This window comes from Sphaeramia orbicularis, chromosome 6 (assembly GCF_902148855.1).
Source record: "Sphaeramia orbicularis chromosome 6, fSphaOr1.1, whole genome shotgun sequence".
NCBI lineage: Eukaryota > Metazoa > Chordata > Actinopteri > Kurtiformes > Apogonidae > Sphaeramia > Sphaeramia orbicularis.
The window spans coordinates 47,242,780-47,265,580 of NC_043962.1; the positions used below are offsets into that span (position 1 = coordinate 47,242,780).

At 39.5% G+C, this 22,801-nt stretch overlaps 1 protein-coding gene across 1 annotated transcript in view; it reads left to right on the forward strand.

The window, feature by feature from the left end:
• The first annotated feature begins 931 nt into the window (after nt 1-931).
• The window catches only part of LOC115420391 (RNA helicase Mov10l1-like), a 40,022-nt gene continuing 18,152 nt past the window's right edge, over nt 932-22,801 (forward strand). Inside the window, 23 exon segments of the mRNA XM_030135627.1 lie at nt 932-1,013; nt 1,859-2,017; nt 2,299-2,409; nt 2,560-2,691; nt 2,694-2,748; nt 2,836-2,888; nt 2,891-2,975; nt 3,230-3,430; nt 3,656-3,799; nt 4,728-4,897; nt 5,480-5,559; nt 5,679-5,770; nt 5,868-5,923; nt 10,448-10,470; nt 11,455-11,562; nt 11,564-11,668; nt 12,564-12,686; nt 15,243-15,364; nt 15,465-15,564; nt 15,681-15,827; nt 16,034-16,207; nt 17,325-17,474; nt 21,067-21,171. Of these exon segments, the coding sequence (XP_029991487.1) occupies nt 932-1,013; nt 1,859-2,017; nt 2,299-2,409; nt 2,560-2,691; nt 2,694-2,748; nt 2,836-2,888; nt 2,891-2,975; nt 3,230-3,430; nt 3,656-3,799; nt 4,728-4,897; nt 5,480-5,559; nt 5,679-5,770; nt 5,868-5,923; nt 10,448-10,470; nt 11,455-11,562; nt 11,564-11,668; nt 12,564-12,686; nt 15,243-15,364; nt 15,465-15,564; nt 15,681-15,827; nt 16,034-16,207; nt 17,325-17,474; nt 21,067-21,171 (2,577 nt within the window).

Consider the following 22,801-nt stretch of genomic DNA (forward strand, 5'->3'; position numbering starts at 1 on the left):
TGGTATTAGTACTTCATATATTATTAGCTCAAACACAGTGAACTACTTTTACTGTGTAGTTTTGGAGTAATTATGCGTCCAGATATACTAAATTCACAAGTTACTCATTGAAATATTTATTTTATTCATCATTGAATTTAGTTTTTAACACTTTTTCAGATAAGAACACACTTTTGTGGCCTGAAAGGAGTATGATTTCAAAGAATGATCACTCCAAAACTACACAGTAAAGTAGTTCATAGTGTTTTGTGCTAATAGTATATGAAGAACTAATACCCAAAACACCAGATTCGTGAAATACTTGTGAAGGAACAAGATTTATTTCATGTTAAAATAACCTTAAACCATTTTAGTCAACTTACTTCACCGTAATTATCAGATGAATAGCGCACATGTAAAATACTGGGGCTGGCTGGACCACAATGATAAAAGCACCTGAACGCAACACAGTGTAATTTCGAATTCACCAGTGAAAGGATCATCTTCCTGACTGCAGGTGACGGCAGAGTAAGTTTATGTGCTTGCAATTGAACGTGAACCTGGTTTCAGACCTTATAAGTGAATTGTAATTTGGCGCTGTTTGTATTTTTGTTCAGTGCATCAAGTTAACTTTTGCTTTTAAACGGGTCCATCTTGACCTTTAACCTCCATCATTTGGTTCTGTCACCACACATATCGAAGTTTGTGCTAACTACAGCTAAGTTGTATGTTCTCTAAAACACCTCATTATTAAAGTATTTATAAATAATCGTGATGATCTAAGGTAAGGTGGCATTAGTTTGTTAGATGGGGAGGTTTCTTTTTCTTTAGTTAGCTTCACCCTCTGGAGTAACAGTATGTAGTTAGCTTTAGCTGTATCACATTTATTGCTCCTGCTAACAGCTAACGGCCAGGTGCTTCAACCAGTCATGCAGATATGCTCAGTGTCATGATGTGGATGATGTCCAAACTGATTTCTCCATTGTGGAGAACAGTTGAGGTGGATGGAGACGACATTTACCCCAAAGGAACAGGTAAATGCATCATTACTACCTGACAATGCTCGCTTAGTACCATAGTATGAAACATTTGCTAAATAAATACTTTGAGAGAAAAAACACAAATGAATTTGATGCCATATGCTTTATCTACATTTCCTTCTTTGGTGAGGCATGGGGGAAATTCGCCACCTGCAAGGGAGTATTGTGACTCAGGTGTACTTTGACCATGGCATATTAGATGATACAATCTACTTCACCAATGAAGACGTGTGGGAGGAGTCCCACTGAAGGAAGGAGATGTGGTCAACTGCACTGCAGTTTGTGATCGAGCTCAAGGAGGGTGGAAGGCGTTACGGGTGAGAAAATTAAGCACTGGGCCTTATTTACATCTCAACTTTCTCTCACTTCTTTTTGAAACAGTGGACTCAGTGGAGCTGCCACATCAGATTGAACAGATGCTTATAACTTCAGAAAACTTCAAATGATATGCATAAACCTGATGAGTGCCACCTGTGCCATCTGCTGTGTCCAACAGAATGTCAGCTTTCAGAGTTTTCTCACCCAAAATTGCTTTAAAGTAATGAAATATGCAATCATTCTTTAAAAAAAACAAACACTTATCAGAATGTCAGCAGACTAATTAACCTAAATGCAATTGCTACAGCCTGGACCATGCTTAAACTGTGTTGATACCTGGAAAAAACATTTCAAAAGGCAAAAAAAACATAAAATCTCAAACCTCAATAGCATTAACAACTAATCTGTTAGTATGAGTGGTTTTGTATGAGGCACAGTACTACATATACTGCATGATGAGTGAATCAGATGAATAAGACATGCATGTTCACTTTATTTTGTCGTATAATTCTTTATATTAGGTCGAGAAAGTGCAGACGCTTGGGAGAATGGAGGAAAATCCTCAACAGAAGCGGACTCATTGCAGCTTCGGCCTCTAATTGGCACAATTACAGCATTTGATAGAGATGGAGGCTACATTAACAGCAACACCTATTTCTCATGCCACAGTCTTTTGGAAGGTATCAGTAGTCACTGCATTTAACATACTAAAAATATGTGCCACTCACCTTCATGAGATTTTCCGTAAATATAATCAGTTTATTATATTGACAGTGGTCATTGAGTTCCAAAACCCAAGAGCAGTTTTGAGTGATTTATCAGCCACCTATATTTTCACATTAATGTTTTGTCAAGTTTCATGCTGAGAATAGATTGGGAAACTTTCACCACCAAAATTTTGTAGTTTCTTTAAAGGGCTGGCCTTTGGCTTGTTTTGTGTATTTTCTCCTTTAACTCTTAGGTTATGAGCCAATGAAAGGAGACTGGGTCCAGGCAGAATATTTTATCAATCCATGCAACTATGCCACCCAAGCTAAATCTGTGGCTCCCTTACGCTATTGTCGCTTAGACAGGTAATTCAAATTATTAAGCACTCAAGAAATATTTTAGCTTTGTGCAAGTTAATATCTCCTGCTCTAGCTGATCAATACCGTGAATGTGTTTTGTACATCTAATGACCTGTTTCATTTTCGCTCCTTGTTTTGAATGACCATCTCTCTCTAGGTGCATGTGACAAGTTTGAATGGTAACATGGGAGTGGTGGATGACAGTGTTTTCTTCAGCCTGGACTCTGTCCTTCTGCCTGCTAACTATCAACCTTTGCAAGGCCACTTGGTTAATGTGGTAATGGTAGAGGTAGTCAGTCTTTTTACAGCTGGCGGGCTCTGTGCATGGCGCCCTGCCATCAGAGGTATTTCACACAGTTTTTGGTCTGTTTTCGATGTGTGTGACTCACAGGCAAGTGACACAATGGTTTGTGATATTATTCTTGATACAGTGTGAACTTTGCTGATAAGCCTCATCCAGAAGCTGAACTCAAGTGCATTTTGGAAACAAAGGAGGGCTGGATGTAACCGACTATGGCTGTTTTGGGGACTTAATGATTGGGGAGAAAAGAGAGCTGGTGCTCTGGATTCAGTGAGTAACCACAAACAAAATGCTTACATTTTAATCGTATAAGTAAAATGAAGTATTGTTTTTTTTGTCTACACACAAATTTCAATAACGTATATGGTCTCTATAAATAATTGTCACTAAAGAGACAGAATATACTGTCTGATTCTCATCCTTTTTTTGAAATAGAAACAAAGGTTTAAAGACCCACACGCTGAAGTGCTGTGAATTTGCTGGCTGGGACTTGAAGGAACAATTCACCGTGGTTAATGTCAAAGGGTCAAAACCACTGTCGCTAATCAAGAGGTTTTGCAGGAAAACTGCTCAGTGTCTGAGGCTGCTATTGGGTCATGTGCAAAAGAAGAAGATGATGAAATGCTGAAGGAGGCTACCCACTTCCATGGTGTAAGAAGAGAAGAAAGCAAGTTGGATATTCCTCCAGGAGAGAGATTGTCCGTTGCTGTTGCCTGCCAATCAAAGTAAGTTGTTCTGTGCATTCATACAGTGGCAGTAGTTGAATGAAATGTTTTGTATTTACCTAGCACTGAAATAAAACAAGCTGTTTATTGCTGTGGTAAGAAGAATCTCTCTAATGTTATTAGTAGGGTGTCTTAACAGCTCTTTTTGATGGAAAATTGCTCAGGTGCCTAGGAAGTTGCTCTGAGCTGCTTGCTGTTGCACTTTTCCTCGTTCACCATTGGGAGGCGCCTTGAGGTCACAGTAAGAAGCAAAGTGGAGGAGCTGCTGAAGCCCTCTTTTCCTTATAGTCCACTGATGCCCAAACCATTCCCACCAGTGTCTGCTTATGATCACGTAATCACTGTCCCTGCACCAAGAGATGCACCAAGGTATCACAATAAATACAGTTACCTCACAAAGAGTACTGATCTTGTGAAGATCTTCATGTTGTTTTTGCCTGTATACCTATATTTTGTTTGTCTTATGTTCATCACATACCCTGTATGCTTTTGTAATATTTGTTTAGGTTTAATTTGATTTTATTCACATAGTGAACTAGTGCTTATCTTCTAATAATCAGTTTCCACAACAAATATCTGATGTACAAAGCTATTATTATTATTGGTTTCTAGTCGGGCACTAATGTATATTGATGTTGTTGTAAAGCTTGCACTGTAGAAGATTTGTTTCAGTATCATAGTTTAATTCATTTGGTTTTACCACTGGAAAAAATTTGGGTCACTTCGTGTTACTTGGTCTTGAGATCTGCTTTCCTATATAGCTTACTAAGCGGAAGCTGCCAAACTTTCTCCCGAACTACCCTGTGCCACAGGGTCTTAGAAACTGTGTAGAAATGCATAGAGATGTGCTGGTGGTTCAGCCCTGTCTAGGAGAGGTAAGAGTATTTGATTCTGTAAAGTAATTTAATGAAAGCTGCAAAAAATAAGATTGATTGAGCTTCTTGTACAATATGGCTTCATAAAAGCCAGCAAATTAAAAAATATTTTAATAAATGAGTCAGTTTTACTCTTAAACTTCTGCTATATTCTTTCATGATTAACAAATAAATTTTAATGTAGCTTTCGTCAAAACAGAATAAACCTTTGGGCCTCTTTATTTCTTTAGCAAGATGATATGAAATGTAAAGAAGAGAAAACATCCTTTATTTTGCAGTTATAGTGTCACATACTTGACTCCAGGGAATGCTATTTATGTTTTCAGTCCTTCATTTTTTTCCTGTCGTCGGGAGAAAAATTGGTTTGCCTACAGGGCCTGGTGTAATGTTACACTTTTCTTCTTTTACGGGCTCTTGATTAGGTTGCTGTCGCCGTCTAACTTGCATTCGCGTTTTTCCACCCTTCTGTGGCTTGAGGAGTTGCATGCAGAGCAGGAGGTGAAAGAATTCACAATCTATGGAGCCAGTCTCAGAAAAGGAGCCACCTACCTGCACTTAGAGGTTCTAGGTTTGGCTGAACACAGACCCAGTCTTATATAGGTGAGGAAATCTGAGTTTTTTTACTGTCTCACCGGCCGATAGGCCATGAGCTGTTGTGAGGGTACTGTGTCTGACGTCATCTTCGTTAGCAATTTCTTCAGACATCTTCTCCAACGAAACCACTGGTTGGATTCATTTTCAAATTTTATATGTGGCTTCCTTGGAATAATGTCTACAAAGTTTGTTTACAGTTTGAGAAATTTTGATTTTTGAATTCTCACTAGTTCTTAAAATATTTTAAAAAAGTCTTTTACTTATAATGGTCCATATTTTAATGGCTTAAAACATGGAGGTGGTTAGAGATATCAGTTTAGTTACTATTGAGCACTGATAGGAAGTCATATATGGACTTTCATTAAATTTGTTGAGTTCTCCTCCAGTGAAACTACCACCACTTCTATTGGGAGATTGATCTCCTGCATCAAGACCACAAGACTCTAACATAGCGACAGAACCTAACAGCCTCACACATTCAGATTATTGATTTTTGATGGAACCTGCCGGTGAGCTACAGGACCACTGGTCCTATTTTTCTTAAACATTATGAGTTTGTGTGATGAACTTTTCTTTTCCATTTTCCCAGGTGACAGAGTAGTGTTAAAGAAACCACAGAGTGATGGTGTGGTAGTGAAGTACATTAGTTATGTCACAGAGGTACCAAAATTTCATAATCCAAAGCATCATGTGCAAGACTAAAAGAAAAATTTAAAAACATGTAATATTGATCAATAATGAATAGTCATTATATTGTGAATCCTTCCTTCTGTTTTCAGATCAATAATGAGGATGTGAGTCTTAAAGTACACTCAGAATTCCAGCGCAGCTACCTTGGAGAGCCACTAGATGTTGAGTTTTCTTACAACAGGTGAGGAAAAGGGCATCTTAATACATCCTCGATTCATGACATTTTAATCATTTGCATTTTAGCCGTGACATGAGAATATTACTGATTGTGTCATCAGATTGACCGCACGGCACTGTCACTTTGCGCTTGAACAGGCTAAGCAGTTTAGAGACGGTAAGTGACTGTTTTATTGAGATCATATTAAGTCCTCTCCCCCAAACATTCATTCACTTTAATAGGAAGCCAACAGACTGTAATGGAGCTGACAATGAAAGAGTGAAATGTTGAAATTCTTGACGGAGCCAGTTTATTAATGGACACAAATGAACATTTTCTCCAAATGGGCTCCTGTGGGTGCCCATTCTCTATCTAATCTCAATTTTTATTAATTTTTTTTGTCACTCTGATAAATTGAAATAGCATCTCTTTCTGCTTTGATTAATAATCATGCACTTTGAATAATTTTGGAAACTGTAAAGCCATGTTAACATGTTTAAAGTGTCCTGTCTGTGAGACAAACATAATTCCTCTTTATTGTGTCACTCTGAAATTAAAAGATTTAGAGATGCAATGTAATATATCTTAGATAATTTTGCTGAGATGAATTAGTGCTGCTTGGGTAATGTTTTTAAGATGCATGATAATACCTTGCATATATTCTGTACAATAGGTTTACACCACACACATATGTTCTATATGTGTATATATATATGTACAGTACAGGCCAAAAGTTTGGACACACCTTCTCATTCTTCGCATTTTCTTTATTTTCATGACTATTTACATTGTAGATTCTCACTGAAGGCATCAAACTATGAATGAACACATGTGGAATTATGTACTTAACAAAAAAGTGTGAAATAACTGAAAACATCTCTTATTCTAGTTTCTTCAAAGTAGCCACCCTTTGCTCTGATGACTGCCTTGCACACCTTGGCATTCTCTTAATGAGCATCAAGAGGTAGTCACCTGAAATGGTTTTCACTTCATAGCTGTGCCTTGTCAGGGTTACTTAGTGGAATTCTTGCCTATTGATGGGGTTGGGACCATCAGTTGTGTTGTGCAGAAGTCAGGTTGATGCCACAGCTGACAGCCCTATTGGACAACTGTTAGAATACATATTATGGCGAGAACCAATCAGCTAAGTAAAGACAAACGAGTGGGCCATCATTACTTTAAGAAATGAAGGTCAGTCAGTCTAGAAAATTTCAAAAAACTTGAATGTGTCCCCAAGTGCAGTCGCAAAAAACCATCAAGCGCTCCAACGAAACTGGCTTACATGAGGACCGCCCCAGGAAAGGAAGACCAAGAGTCACCTCTGATGCTGAAGATAAGTTCATCTGAGTCACCAGCCTCAGAAATCGCAATTAACAGCAGCTCAGATTAGAGACCAGATGAATACCACACAGAGCTCGAGCAGCAGACCACATCTCTACAACAACTGTTAAGAGGAGACTGCGTGAATCAGGCCTTCATGGTCAAATAGCTGCTAGGAAACCACTGCTCAGGAGAGGCAACAACAGAAGAGATTATTTGGGCCAAGAAACCCAAGGAATGGACATTAGACCAGTGGAAATCTGTGCTTTGGTCTGAGGAGTCCAAATTTGAGATCTTTGGATCCAACCGCCGTGTCTTTGTGCGACGCAGAAAAAGGTGAACGGATGGATGCTACATGCCTGGTTCCCACCGTGAAGCATGGAGGGGGAGGTGTGATGGTGTGGGGGTGCTTGCTGGTGACGCTGTTGGGGATTTATTCAAGATTGAAGGCAACCTGAATCAGCATGGCTACCACAGCATCCTGAAGTGACATGCCATTCCATCCGGTTTGCGTTTAGTTGGACCATCATTTATGTTTAACAGGACAATGACCCAAACACACCTCCAGGCTGTGTGAGGGATATTTGACCAAGAAGGAGAGTGATGGAGTGCTGCGCCAGATGACCTGGCCTCCAGTCACCAGACCTGACCCAGTCGACGATGGTTTGGGGTGAGCTGGACCGCAGAGTGAAGGCCAAAAGGGCCAACAAGTGCTAAGCATCTCTGGGAACTTCTTCAAGACTGTAGGAAACCATTTAGGTGACTACCTCTTGAAGCTCATCAAGAGAATGCCAAGAGTGTGCAAAACAGTCATCAGAGCTAAGGGTGGCTACTTTTGAAGAAACTAGAATATAAGAGATGTTTTCAGTGTATTTCACACTTTTTTGTTAAGTACATAATTCCACATGTGTTCATTCATAGTTTTGATGCCTTCAGTGAGAATCTACAATGTAAATAGTCATGAAAATAAGAAAATGCAAAGAATGAGAAGGTAGTGTCCAACTTTTGGCCTGTACTGTATACATATATATATATATATATATATATTATATACAGTCGTCCTCAAAATTATTCATACCCCTGCCATTTTTATAACTTTTTGTTTTTGTGATGAAATGAATGAGTTTTGTCAAGTTTGTTGTGACTTATATGTGATACACAAGTGAGGAAATAAGAACCAAATGATACTTGGAGAAATACTTTATTTCAGGAGTATTTTATTTGAGGATTTCTAAAGAACGCCATGTTCAAATTATTCATACCCTAGGTTATTAAGTCCAAAGTCTTTTCTTAATAGTCAATAGAGTAGCCTTTTTTCTTGATAATGGTTCCTGTAAGTGTCCATAAGTTCTCTTCTGTCTCCTGTGGGGTGTTTGGTCCACTCTTCCTGGACCAAAGCCTCCAGCTGGGTCCGGTTGGATGGTCTCCTACCACATCACTCTGGTCTTTAGCTCCCTCCACAGATCCTCTAAATGATTTAGGTTAGGACTTTGACTGGGTCATGTCCTTGAACCACTACTGCACTACCTTGGTGGTATGCTTGGGGTCAGTGTCCTGCTTGGGACATCCAATCAGGACCAGTCTAGAGTTTTCTCAGCACTTTCACACTGTCATCCAGGACGTCTGATATAATTATGTTAAATTCATGATGCATTGTAACTTCATGAGGTTCCAGTGCCACTAGCAGAGAAGCATCCTAGCATTATAGGTTATAACCATAGTATTATGTTGCCACCAAAATAACCGAGGTATGAAGGTATCACAGACAACCATCCAGCCAGTATTGCACAAAGGAGGTCTCCATGGATGCAGACACAGGAAGATGGCATGACTCAGGATGAAACATCAGGAGGCTCATCTGGCATTTCCTAGAGCTCTTCTTAACCAAGATCCAAGCTTTTGGTCATCAATCCAGTGATTTGATGAAACAAAGATGGAGATGTTTGGCCACATGGATGTTGACTGCATCTGAAGGAAGCAAGGAGAAGAACGCAAGCTGAACACAGCCCCAACCATCAAGCATGGTGGTGGCAACATAATGCTATGGGGTTGCTTTTCTGCTAGTGGCACCGAGAACCTCATCAAGATACAGGGCATCATGAAAAGGAGGATTATATCAACATCCTGGATGACAATGTGGAAGTGTCTGCTGAGAAACTCTAGATTGGTGCCTGACTGACGTCCCAGCAGGGCAATGACCCTAAGCATACCATCAGGGTAGTGCAGTAGTGGTTCAAGGACATGGACCCAGTCAAAGCTTCTGACCTAAATCATACAGAGAATCTGTGGAGGGAGCCAAAGGCTCAGCGTGATGGTGTAGGAAACCATCCAACCGGACCCTGCTAGAGGCTTGGGTCCAGGAAGAGTGGACCCAAAACCCCAAAGGAGACAGAAGAGAACTTATGGACACTTACAGGAACCATTATCAAGAAAAAGGCTACTCTATTGACTATTAAGAAAGACTTTGGACTTAATAAACCTAGGGTATGAATAATTTTGAACATGGCGTTTTTTTGAAATCCTCTATTAAAATACTCCTGAAATAAAGTATTTCTCCAAGTATCATTGTTCTTATTTCCTCACTTGTGTATCACATATAAGTCACAAACAAACTTGACAAAACTCATTCATTTCATCACAAAAACAAAAAGTTACAAAAAATGGCAGGGGTATGAATAAGTTTGAGGACGGACTGTGGTGTGTGTGTATATATATATATATATATATAATTATAATATATATATATATATATATATATATATATATATATATATATACACAAACTATAAACAAAAAAGTTAGGATATTTTTTAATTCTGGGGCTATTTTTCCAGTTGGGATTCTTGCACAGCACTTTTTTTTTCTTTTTTGTGTTGTGACTTGAATTGAAACACGTTTTTTTAATGACCAGACCTAGTTTTATTTACAAATGGCCAAAAATGACAAAAAAAAAAAGAAATATCCTTAACTTTTGTTTGTAGTGTATTTATGTATTTATAAATCTTACACTGGAAAGTGCCAGCGTGCCCTGGGGCGGTTTGCAAGCCGAGGTGTGAAGCGAGCGGGATGAGGATCAGCACCTCCAAATCCGAGGCCATGGTTCTCGACCGGAAAAAGGTGCTTTGCCCTCTCCGGATCGGTGGGGAGTCTTTGCCCCAACGTGGAGGAGTTTAAGTATCTGGGGTCTTGTTCACGAGTGAGGGAAAGATGGAGCGTGAGATTGACAGACGGATCGGTGCAGCGTCTGCAGTGATGCAGTTCATCGTACCGGTCGGTGTGGGTGAAGAAGGAGATGAGCCGAGAGGCAAAGCTCTCGATTTACCGGTCAGTCTATGTTTCTACCCTCACCTATGGTCATGAGCTTTGGGTCATGACCGAAAGGACAAGATCCTGGATACAAGCGGGTTCGAATATGAGTTCCTTCAGCAGGGTGGCTGGGCGCACCCTTAGGGATAGGGTGAGGAGCTCAGCCACCAGGGAGGAGCTCGGAGTAGATGTCGCTGCTCCTCTGCGTCGAGAGGGGCCCAGCTGAGGTGGCTCAGGCATCTGTTTCGAATGCCTCCTGGACGCCTCCCTGGGGAGGTGTTCTGGGCATGTCCCACCGGGAGGAGACCTCGGGGAAGACCCAAGGACACGTTGGAGAGACTATTGTCTCTCGGCTGGCCTGGGAGGCCTCGGGGTCCCCCCGGAAGAGCTGGAGGAGGTGTCTGGGGAGAGGGAAGTCTGGCATCCCTGCTTAGACTGTTACCCCCGCGACCCGGCCCCGGATAAGCGGTGGATAATGGATGGATGGATGGACACTGGAAAGTCAGGAAACTGAATGTATTAAGTACACACAGTGTTTTGAAGTGGAACTCGAGACTGGAGATGAACATTCCTTTTGAACAAACCCATTTCTCAATGTGAAAAGCATAGAATTTTCATATTTAGAAAATGCAACCATCTAGTACTTCTGACGTATTCTTCTTTTTTAGTGACCCAAATTTGATAGTTTCACTACTTTTATTGTAGAGGTATTTTTGTAGATATGTCATTTTCATTCTGTTTTTGCAGTTCTCTTTCCATCAAGAGTTATTGTTCAGGCCCCGCAGTGGACAGGAGAGTGGATAGATGAATCAGAACCAAACAAAAGACTGAGGCGAACGAGGTGAAATAACAAAAGAAAAATGGGCAAGGGTGGTATTACATGTAATGTTTCTTTTGTGTGATTGCATTTTAATTCCAGGCTCCAGCCGTGGAAAGTGGAAACCTGTCGAACATTTCAATTGACATGAAGTCCAAAGTCCACACAGACTAAAGGTATTCATGTATTTTGATATTGATACAACAGGAATGACCATATTATTTAACATTAAACAAATCAGTGATAAATATGTAATTACTCATAGATGGAGAATGCCGTCCAAACCGCTGCCCAGCAAGGACACTTCTTTAACCCCTATCTCAACCCCTCTCAGAAAGAGGCAGTGAAAAGAATCTTAGTGGGAGAGTGTCGGCCCAACCCCTTATGTATTGTTTGGACCCCCAGGCACTGGAAAGACCATCACCCTTATTGAGGCCATACTACAGGTGTACATACACACAAAACGCTACAGTATGAAGGTCTCAAGCAACCTATGTAGAAGAAACCCCTAAAATAATACAGCTCTCATTCCTAGATTTTTGTCTTTTTTGTGTCATGTACTGATGTAATGTGTTTAACTGTTCAAAGTGGCATTAATTATGAATATTATTTTAACCCATAAAAACCCATGCATCCTCTGGCAACCAAAAGAATCAACTGATGTAAATTGTTTGATACCTGTTGATCCACTAATCCTATAAATACATGTAAATAATTGGTGTAAAATGCAGCTTTTCATCTTCTCATAGTCATCAGATATGAGCCATTTGACATTCAGTGGCTCCGTAGTTACCATGGAAACAGTCATCTTCTATAACATTGATTCACCAGTAAAACCATGGAGTTTAATAAATGACAGTAAATGGAAACACCTGTTTTTTTACATTCAGTTATTGATAGATTTTTGAAAGTCCCTTTTTCTTCAGTTTTCTCTCTTTTTTATGTAATAACCCTTAACTTTTAACTAATTCTGAGCTTTTTATGAAAATCTACATGATCAATGAATTAAATATAGGACAATTCATGATTTTCACTGAAAAAAAACACAAAATACAGAGGATAATATTGTAATAAATGACAAATCACTGAAGAAAGTTAAATATAGAGGAAAAATTCATTTGGGAACTGACACAAAAGTAGCACTGTGTCTTTATGGGTTAAGTTCTGTGGAAATTTTTCACATTTTATAGTACTCTTTTACTAGCTGATCCATTTGATACTGTAGTGTGGAAAAGGAAATTAATGACGAAAGCAATTGGTATGCAAATGTGTTGATGCTGAAACCTCTTCTACCTTTCTGCCAGTCAAGTTTCTTGGGCGAATAACTACATGAAATTTGTGCCCCTCCCAGGTGTACCATTTTCTGCCCAGTAGTCGGAACTTGTTTGCACTCCATCCAACAGCGCTGCTGACCTCATCTGCATCCGTCTACATCACAGTGGTTTCTTGGGTGCAGCAAGTTTGGCTCGTGTCAATGCATCCTGTAGGCATGAAGAGGTATTACAAAGTATCAGGGGAAGGAAATTCACTGTGTATTTTATTTCCATCTCCTATAATATGATCAAAGGGATAATATGCATGCTTCTGTGTATAGTAAGGTCTGTACAGCTGCTAGTAGCACAAAGCTGGGAGTCTCCGTCACTGATTCTTTTAATAGATAATGTTGTGGTAATATGCAGCGTGCATCTACAGAACATTTAATGTCATGCCTTGATTTCAAAGAGTACATTCACGCTATCAGCATACTGTTCATTTCCTGTTATAGCTCAGATCTATGTATTTTGACTTAAGTTATTTTTAAAGGTGGCTATAATAGATTCTGTTGTGAATAGATTAGTCTTGAATGGAGTTGAATGCATAAAAGCAGTGGTGTCTGCATGATAGATTTCATTGTTACATTAATGTGTTGTATTTCTCTGCTGCAGCTTTTTAAGGTTGAGGTTATTTGAAGCACATTGTGGTATTTGAATTTCTTCAGTGCACAGTTGTGTTTAATGTCAATCTAGAGTGACCAAAAAGCTGCATGAATTCTCATCTATTTAGTGAGATTGCAGATCCTGAAATGGTTCCAAATTTGCTCTTGTTCAGTGTGACCTTAGTCTAAAAAGTCAGATAAGAATTCATGGGACTCCTACATCTCTTTAAATGGAAATTCAGGACAGCTTTGGACTGGAAGTAGTTACTCACATGCTATGAAGTAGGTCTAATGTAGTAAGTATATACAATATGCGTAAATTAATGCAGCAATAAAATTAATCAAAGCATCATACACCGATCAACCATAACATTATGACCACTGACAGGCAAAGTGTTATTAATTTTGAATATGTCATTACAATGAGACCTGTCCTGGGTGGGATATATTGGACAGTAAATTAACATTTTGAGTTGACGTATTAGAAACTACAAAATGGGCAAGAGTAGGGATCTGAACAACTTTAACAAAGAAGAAATTATGATGGCCAAATCACTGGGTCAGAGCATCTCCAGAGCTTGATGGGCATTCCCAGTATGAAGTGGTTAGTATCTATCAAAAGTGGCCTAAAGAACAAGAACTGGATCTCAACCAATTGAGCATTCACAAGAGCAGAACAGTATTATCACCTGTCTAATATTGTGTACATCCCCCTTTGTCCACAAAAACATGCATTCCACAGACCTGCAGCTGTGGAGATACTCTGACCCAGTCATCACTGTTACAAGATGGTCCATGGCAAAGTCACTCAGTTCCTTTCATTCCTCATTTTGCTTCTTCCAACACAACAGCTTTAATGACTAAATGTTCATTTGCCACCTAGTCTACCCACCCAGTGAAAGGTGCCATTGTATTAATACCACTTCTCCAATCAGTGGTTGGAATGTTATGGCTGATTGGTGTATATAGTAGTAAAACTATTGAGTGGTGTAGTGGTTAGCACTTCTACCTCACAACTGGGTCATTCGATTGCCTGTCGGTCTGGAGCCTCTTTGTGAGGCTTGGGTTTCCTGAAGGTCTTCTGGTCGATTTATGAACAGCAAAATAAAAAAAAAATCTGATCTGAGTCCGAATTGAACACTAAGGATGACAATATGAACATGGTATAAGTTGGAAATGGTGCAGATGAGAATTGAAAAGCGCAGATTCCATACAGTGGGTGCTCTTGATGATCTACTGAACTCAACAAATGCGTCATATATGAGAGAAAAGCTCAGATTGGGATGCATTTGCTTGGACTGACTATAGCTTATGGGTAACAGGCCTGATGTGATCTGTGATTCACTGACTGATTTTTGCCCTGCCTCCCAAAGGTGAAGCAAGGGGTTTTGTTTTTGGTTCGGTTTCTTTGTTAACTATCTAGCAGCAAAACTGTTGGTTGAAATCATACCAAATTTGGTTTATAGATTGCCAGTGACCTAGAATAGATGTGATTACATTTTGGGGAAAATAGGTAAAAGTTCAAATTTTTGATGAATTTTTTTGCATCTTTTTTTCTCCCATTTACTTATAATGGGCAAAATTTCACATGTCTGTAGCAGCAAAACTATTGGTTGAATTCATACCAAACTGGATTTATAGATTGCTAGTGACTTTGGATAGATGTGATTACATTTTGGAGAAAATAGGTAAAAGTTCAAATTTTTTATGAATTTTTTTTAAATTTTTTTTTTTCTCCCATTTATTTATGATGTGCGAAATTTCACATATTTGTAGCAGCAAAACTATTTGTTGAATTCATACCAAATTGGATTTATAGATTGCCAGTGACCCAGAATAGATGTGATTACATTTTGGGAAAAGTAGCTAAAAGTTCAAATTTTTTATGAATTTTTCTACATCTTTTTTTTCTCCCATTTACTTATAATGGGTGAAATTTCACATATTTATAAAAAAACATCAGTTTTGTTTCAATTTACTTCAAACTTGGCACATGTATAGAGGCAATTGATATGCTGACATCACCACACGCATAGACATGATGACATCAGCTGGATCGATGCCAAAATAATCTACAATACATGTGAGGGGTGGGGTTTGTTGTGCCTGGCACCACTTGTTTTTTCTGTCTTTCTTAGTCCATCCCAGAAGTGTTGAGACCCTACTCGAGTGCAGGAGAAGATGTTCGTCATGCTGCGTTTCACAGGATTGTAGTCAGCACCTGTGCCAGTGCTAGCATGTTCAACAAAATAGGACTACAGTAAGGCTTAGCTGCAGGCTGAATAGAGCCCTGCATTTTAAATAAACTTTTCCTAATACTTGAGGCTGAGTTTGCTAACTGTGAACTGATTCTTTCTCAGAGTGGGCCATTTTTCCCATCTTTTCCTGGATGAAGCTGGGCAGGCCACAGAACCGGAGTCCCTGATCCCGATAAGTCTTATGTCAGAGAAAGATGGACAGGTCAGGGCCAGTATCACGTTCTGTTGAGTGCTTTAGAGGTAGTTATGTCTGTTATAGTGATTAATAATTACTTGGTGAAATTTGTTTTATTAATGATATTTAACCCGGCTACTTAGATTGTGTTGGCTGGAGATCCCTGTCAGTTGGGTCCAGTAGTGAAATCAAAGCTGGCAGCTGCCTTTGGTCTGGGTGTTTCCCTGTTGGAGAGGCTGATGGCCAACCCACTGTACTCTAGACACGACTGGGGATACAACCCTAAACTGGTGAGTGTAAAGCATACAACATCAGTTTTTAGGTACTACCGAGATACATTTACACATCAATATAGGTTTTGAATTTGGTAAAAATAAGTGCTTTATTGTATTGATAGGGATACTGTTCATGCAAATAAATTTTTAAGCACAATTTTTATGAGTAACTACATGGGCTGTTTGCAGAATGATCACAAAGCTGTTTTTTGTGTCCGTAGGTGACCAAACTGTTATACAACTACCGTTCTCACGAAGCCTTGATTGCGCTGTCGTCCAAGCTCTTCTACCATGGTGAACTGTGTGTGAAAGCACCCAGGGCTGTTGTGGACTCCCTGTGTCAATGGAAAACCCTGCCTAAAAAAGGCTTCCCACTTCTTTTTCATGGAGTCAGGGTGAGGAGTCATAAAACTAACAAAGATTTCATTTGATTGTCAGATTTTAGTCAATATTTTTGTTAAGTCTTTGAAGTCCCATAATTTACCTTTAGAAATATTTTTGGGACTACTGTGATAATTGTCATAATTTTGACGTAATTGTGAAAACTTTCGGGTTTTCTTGTGTGTAAATGTGAAGCAAAATCTGTTTGATTTACAAATTGAATAAAGTAATAAGCTGCATAGAAATCCATAACAACAAAACTCAGATGTTCTCAAGAGCAAGTAACATGTAGATTAAGAACATCTGATGTTGAAAGACAATTTATAAAAACTAAATGAGTAGCAAACGATCATGCTGAAAAGCTGTTGAATGTATATTGAAAGTCACAAGTAGCCTAATAATTATTTCCGAAGATATAGAGCGAGGCCTCTAGAATCTAGCATTCTAATGCCGCATTTCCACTATGTGGTACTGGCTCGACTCGACTCGACTCAGCCTTTTTGCGTGTCCATTACAAAAAAGGACCTGGAATCTGGCACCTGGTACTAGTTTTTTGGTATCACCTCCGCCAAGGTTCCAAGACTGGGGAACAGATATTAAAACGTGACGTTTAAACACTGCAGCCCACTGACTGGTCAGAGAGTTGTCTCTGTGGCCCGCCATTCTACACAAAAAAGATGCAGAAGTTTACTGTAAATATAGCGGTAGGTTAAAACACATGATGACAGCCCACAAAACTACACCATGGTTGGTCGAGGAGATTCAATCTTTGGTGGCCGACGTAAAAATTCAGCATGAGCTTGATGTGACAACACACAAGTGAGTTTATCAGCAACTTTCTCAACAGACGACATGGAAGTAACGCGCCAAATCGCTATGACGTCCAGGTACTCTAAAGTCAGTAGAATCGTGTAATGGAAACGGTCTCCAGGAATAGGACCTAGTGTCAAGTCGAGCTGGTTCCATGTAGTGGAAACGCAGCATAATAATGTTTAAGCAAAACAATGTACAAGAAACCAACAGTTGAGCTCTTGTTGGGTTTTTTGCAAATCTGTGGTCATTGTTTTGCCAATATTACATCAAGTTACAAGTATATTCAGCACAAATGTTCTCATATTTGCTCGTCCCTAGGGCACAGAAATGAGGGAAGGAAACAACCCATCATGGTTCAACCCAGTGGAAGCAGTGCAGGTCATGCTCTACTGCTGCCAGCTGGCAAAGAAGCTTTACAACCCTGTGGATACCTCTGACATTGGCATTATTACCCCCTACAGGAAACAAGTAAGACTGCATGGTTTATTTGTGAAATGTTTTTTGTGCTTTTCTTAATGGACTTTTGATATACAGTGCTGAGAATCTTCATGCAGTAAATTACCTTGTTTGTTGCATATAAACAAAGACATGACACAGGCATGTGTCTCTCAAAAATGACAATGTATATTTCCAGACTTAGACAGTAGAACCCGACCGATTAATCGGCCGGCCAATTAATCGGTCCAATTATAGCATTTCACCAATTAATCAACATCGGCCAATATGTAGCTGATGTTGCCGATATATGAACTTTTTTGCTGTGCGAAGATTCTGTCGCTCGCTCCTCTTGTGTGTGTGTTTGTGTGCTGTCTGGAGAATACTTGCTGCCCCCCCCCCAGTGAAACTCACAGATCGCTACCGCACTCTGACGAGGATGGACCACTTAACCCCCCACCCCCACCCCACCCCCAGTCCTATGAAGTACTCACTCCCCCCACACACACCCCCATATCTGTGCACTTCCTGTCTACCTCACAGTTTCATTCTGCCAGCAGGCCTGGGTGTTTATAGTGTAGGGGAGACTGGGGACAGTTGTAACAGGGTCAGTTGTAACACTTGCAATTGCTCCAATCAGGAGAAACTTAGGACTCACCTAATTCACTCTGCACATGCTCAGTTTAGTCCTTAGTCCACATGGGAAGTTGTAGTACCATGATGCAGACACATCAAAATTTGTGAGTGAAAACATAATTGTGTGGTAAGAAATATTTTTTGCTCTAATTATTTTTTGATTGCATAGTTTGCATTTGAAAGTTGTGTAAATTATATTTGAGATAAACAAAGATTTATGCAACTGTTTCTCCACCTGTCCACAATTATCTAATATAAGATGATTATATCCTGTGTAGATCAGTGTTATTTCATATATTGGCCAATATATTGGTTATCGGCCAATATCGGATATCTGCCGATATATTGGATATCAGCTTTTTTTAGCCCCCAATATCTGCATCGGCCCCAAAAATCCCAAATCGGTCGGGCACTATTAGACAGCCACTGTAAAAGGTATGGTAATGATTCAGTTTTTTTTTTTTTTCAAATATCAAAAAAACAAAAACAAGAAAAAAAAGTTTAAAATGGTAAATAAAAAAAAATGTTGAAGTCCCATGTCAGTTCCTTGAAGTAACTTAACAACTCTTACACATATTAAAATAAATTTGAACCAATCCCACAGAACGCAAAAATATTATACTTATCAAAAATAAACTCTGTGCATTTTATAGCCGTATTATGCATATAGATAGACTTCACTTTAAACATAAGCAGGCAAAAGAAATTCCAGATCCAAAAGGACACTCCAAAATATGGAAATAAATCAGCCAAAAAAGAAAACAAGTATCACACAAATGTACAACAATTTCCCTGTGACTTTTCAACAACACTCAATGCCTGAAAAGGAATAGGAAGAAGTAAAGCCCACATTGTCCCACCCCAATTCCACATGACCTGTCTAATTGGCCAATGTATACAGTCCATAACAAAGAAAAAAGTCAGTCACTAAATTACAAAAAAGATAACAAATGATTATGTACCATCAACAACCATTACTGTTGTAATATTCAATCCCAAAGGAGCAACAATGCTTTGTAAAGTGTGTTATTCATGCCACAACTAAACATGGGCCATGGATATTTTGAATTAACCTCCTAAGACCCATCTCTGTTTTTGTCAATGTTTGTGGACAAGAATTCCCCAGCTTTATCTTAAAAATAAAGATAAAAAAGCCACTGTAAAGGACATTCAGAAAAAAAAAAAAGAAAATGTATCTGAAAAAATGCATCAGTGTTTTCAGTCTAGACTTTTTTCATAAAAAATCTGAACCTTGTATTCTCTGGGTCTCAGGAGGATAATAAAATGGTCTTGTTCTTAAAAATTTTGTTTACTGAACTACTGTTCTGTTTAAGACAATATTTTCCCTTGTTCTGGGTAGTAGAGGTGATTATACTCTGATAATTCCTGGTTGCTCTGTGTCATTTAATGTGGAAATAAGATGGGGATGCATAGGTTAGATGCATAATTGGGCTCACTGGACAATTACAACCAATTTAGTTAATGCTCATAACATTCTAGATTAATGCAAAAGCACTGCGCAAGAGTTATTTTCTGGATGTGCAGCTTATGTTTTTAGCCAGTGAACCATATTTAGGACAGCAGAATTTATGTACAGCAGATTAAAAACCTGTGAATATCATTATTACAAAGTTTATCATTGTTTAGCTCTGTCTGTCATAATCCACTTTAAGTAACTATGATACTGTTCACTCCTGAATGAAGTAGACATTTACATTTGCTGTATAAAGACAGGATATTAAGCAGCAGCCACTTCTAAGCTGTGATAATAATTTTTACTTTACCATAACACTCCATAAATGTTACTCCAAAGTCAGTTTATAGTTGATGTAAGGAACTTGCTGTAAGTACCTGTTGACAGTTTGATTTTATAATTTACTTTGTAACACAAGTGATGGTAAAATGCCTGGTGTCATTCTTAAGTTTGGAACTCTTCTGTATGAGTTGTGCATGTATGTTGCATTCATTGTGATAAATTCAAAGGGGTTGGACCAGAATCTTGGCTTTAAAATGACTTTTATAGTAAGTATAAATTAACTCTTTAAGTGCCAGACAGTTAAGGGGCTAATATGCCTTAAAAGTGCCACAGAATTTGGCCGTTTTTCAGTATTTCGCATCGTTTTTATAATATTTGAAGAATCCTGCAGGAAACCGCTCGGTAACATCCGACCGATTGCTGATTAGATCCAAAACGCACCGGACGCAGCCGATTCATTATTGATCGTAATTTGCATAATTTATAATATAATAATAATAATAATAATAATCTTTATTTATATAGCACTTTTCATACATTAAAAACTGTAGCACAAAGTGCTTTACATATCAGTTTAAAAATCAGTACCGCCCCCCACCCACTCACCCGCGCACACACACATATACATGCAAACCCACATATACATGCAAACCCACAAGCTCACACATACTTAAGAAGACTGACTGCACGGGTAGACCAGAACAAAAATGTACAAGTAAAAGTAAAACATCAATTTAGGAGGCGCTGTCTCAGGGAGCCATCCGCACCAGGAGGCAGCCGCCGACCCCGGCAACCAGGCACCAGCAACACAGCCCCGCATCCCAACTAGTGGGAGAGGGCCAACTGGGACCCCCACCCACCAAAAAGGAGCGGACCCAGTGAGAGAAGGTGCCACAGCCCCCGGAGTCCACAGCCGCCCCCCGGCATGGAGGGCTCCCTCTGATGAAACACCGGAGAATAAGAAACATTAAAAAGATATAAAAATATTATTCGGTCTCGTGACCTCAAATTCCCGTCTGCTTGGTCTCAAAAGGGGGACACAGAAAGAACGTCATCGAAATGTGAGAAAGAAATGGGGGTGGATGGTTTGTTTGTACACAAATGTGGCGTGTTCTCCAAAGCCGATCTGATCGGCCCGTGGCACTTTACAGGTTGTTTTCGTAAAGCCGATTTAATCGGCCCATGGCACTGAAAGTGTTAATCTTTACCGGACTTTATTTTCCCATTTTCCAGTGTGAGAAGATTCGTTTGCTGGGTAAGGTGGGCCTCTCTGACATTAAAGTGGGCTCTGTGGAAGAGTTCCAAGGACAGGAGTTCCTGGTCATTATCTTGTCTACAGTAAGTGAAAACAGAATACAGGTAATGTAAGCCGCAAACATCAGAATGCACTTTGAAATAAATGCTGTCTGATGTTTGTTCCTTCTTGAATAATTTACAAACTTGCCTGTTATGGGTCAAACCAGACTTACTTTTGTATTCATTAAAAATAGTTCATATTTAGGCTAAGAGTACAGCACATATACATATAAAGCCGTAACAGTATGGAGCAAACTCCCCACTGAACTGAAGGAACCACAAATTTGATAGATTTTGCCACCAAGACAAAAACATGGGTTTTAAGAAACCAAGACTGCCAGCGTTGACTCTTCCCTTCAGTTGCATTCTACACCCTGACTTCTTTTTAAGTGTGGTTTTTCTTTTAATTCTCTGTATGGTTTCCCTTTTTAATTTCCTTCTTGCCTGCCACGGGGACTACAGATGGAAATTAGTGAGAATGTTATAATCTGGTCCAGAGCATCTCTGCTCTGTTTTCTGTACATGGTTCCTGCCACATAAGCTAAACTTAAAGGTGTGGGAGACTTTCGTCACCAATTTTTCATCAAATCTGTAAAACCCCAGACTTATCCAAGGTATCATGAGTCCGCAAGTCTTTCTGTGATTACTCACCTGAATCTCTTTCTCACGGTGAACAATTTTGTAGTGTACTCTACCTTAAACAAACCATGTGTTTACAAACAGAGCCGGGAGTTAACTCGGGCATCTTCAGAATTTTGTCACGACGGGCATTGTGGGAAACGGAGGTTCGCACAGCCGCCTGGCAGCGGAAACGGCTGGAGGGAAGCAGCGCTCCCGCCGTTTCCACGGCATGTTTGTTGCAGCTGCCGCTGCCAGGCGGAGCTCCGCTTCCCTCCAGCAGTTTCCACGTCATGTTTATTGCAGTCATATGATATCATACGGTTGCACAGCTGCTGCCAGGCGGCTGCGTGAACCTCCGTTTCCCACAGTGCACGTCGCGACAGAATTCCGAAGATGCCCGAGTTGCCTACCGGCTCTGTTTGTAAACACATGGTTTGTTTTTGGTGGATGGCACTTCAAATTGGTCACCGTGAGGGAAGAGATTCAGGTGAGTAATCACAGAGAGACTTATGGATTTGTGATACTTAGGCTATGACTGCGACTTTACAGATTTGATGAGAAATTGGTGACGAAAGTCTCCCACAGCTTTAACTCCATTCAAGAATGCTGACAAGAGTCTGCAAATGTTTTATTTTTTTTTTATATTATCTAATCTTGATCAATGTGGTTTTTAACCCTCAGCCAAGGGGTATTGTGATCATTTTGTCTGTCTGTCTGTCCGCCCGCTTACCTGTTCAACAACATCATCTCATTATCTGAAGAATGCATTGAGATATCTGCACCAAATTTATACTGTAGTTGCATCTTAGCATAGAGCAGAAGCCTATTGAAAATGGGTGACCTTGACCTACTTTTTCAAGGTCAAATGGCCTTGTGCCTTTTTACAGTTATAATATGTGAGTACATTCAAATATAAGTAAGTAAGTAAATTTTATTTATAGAGCACTTTTCACAGACAGAGTCACAAAGTGCTTTATCAATTCAAATCAGAATCAAATTAAGTTTACAGAGACCCAACAGAATCCTTCAGGAGCAAACACTTGTGATTGGT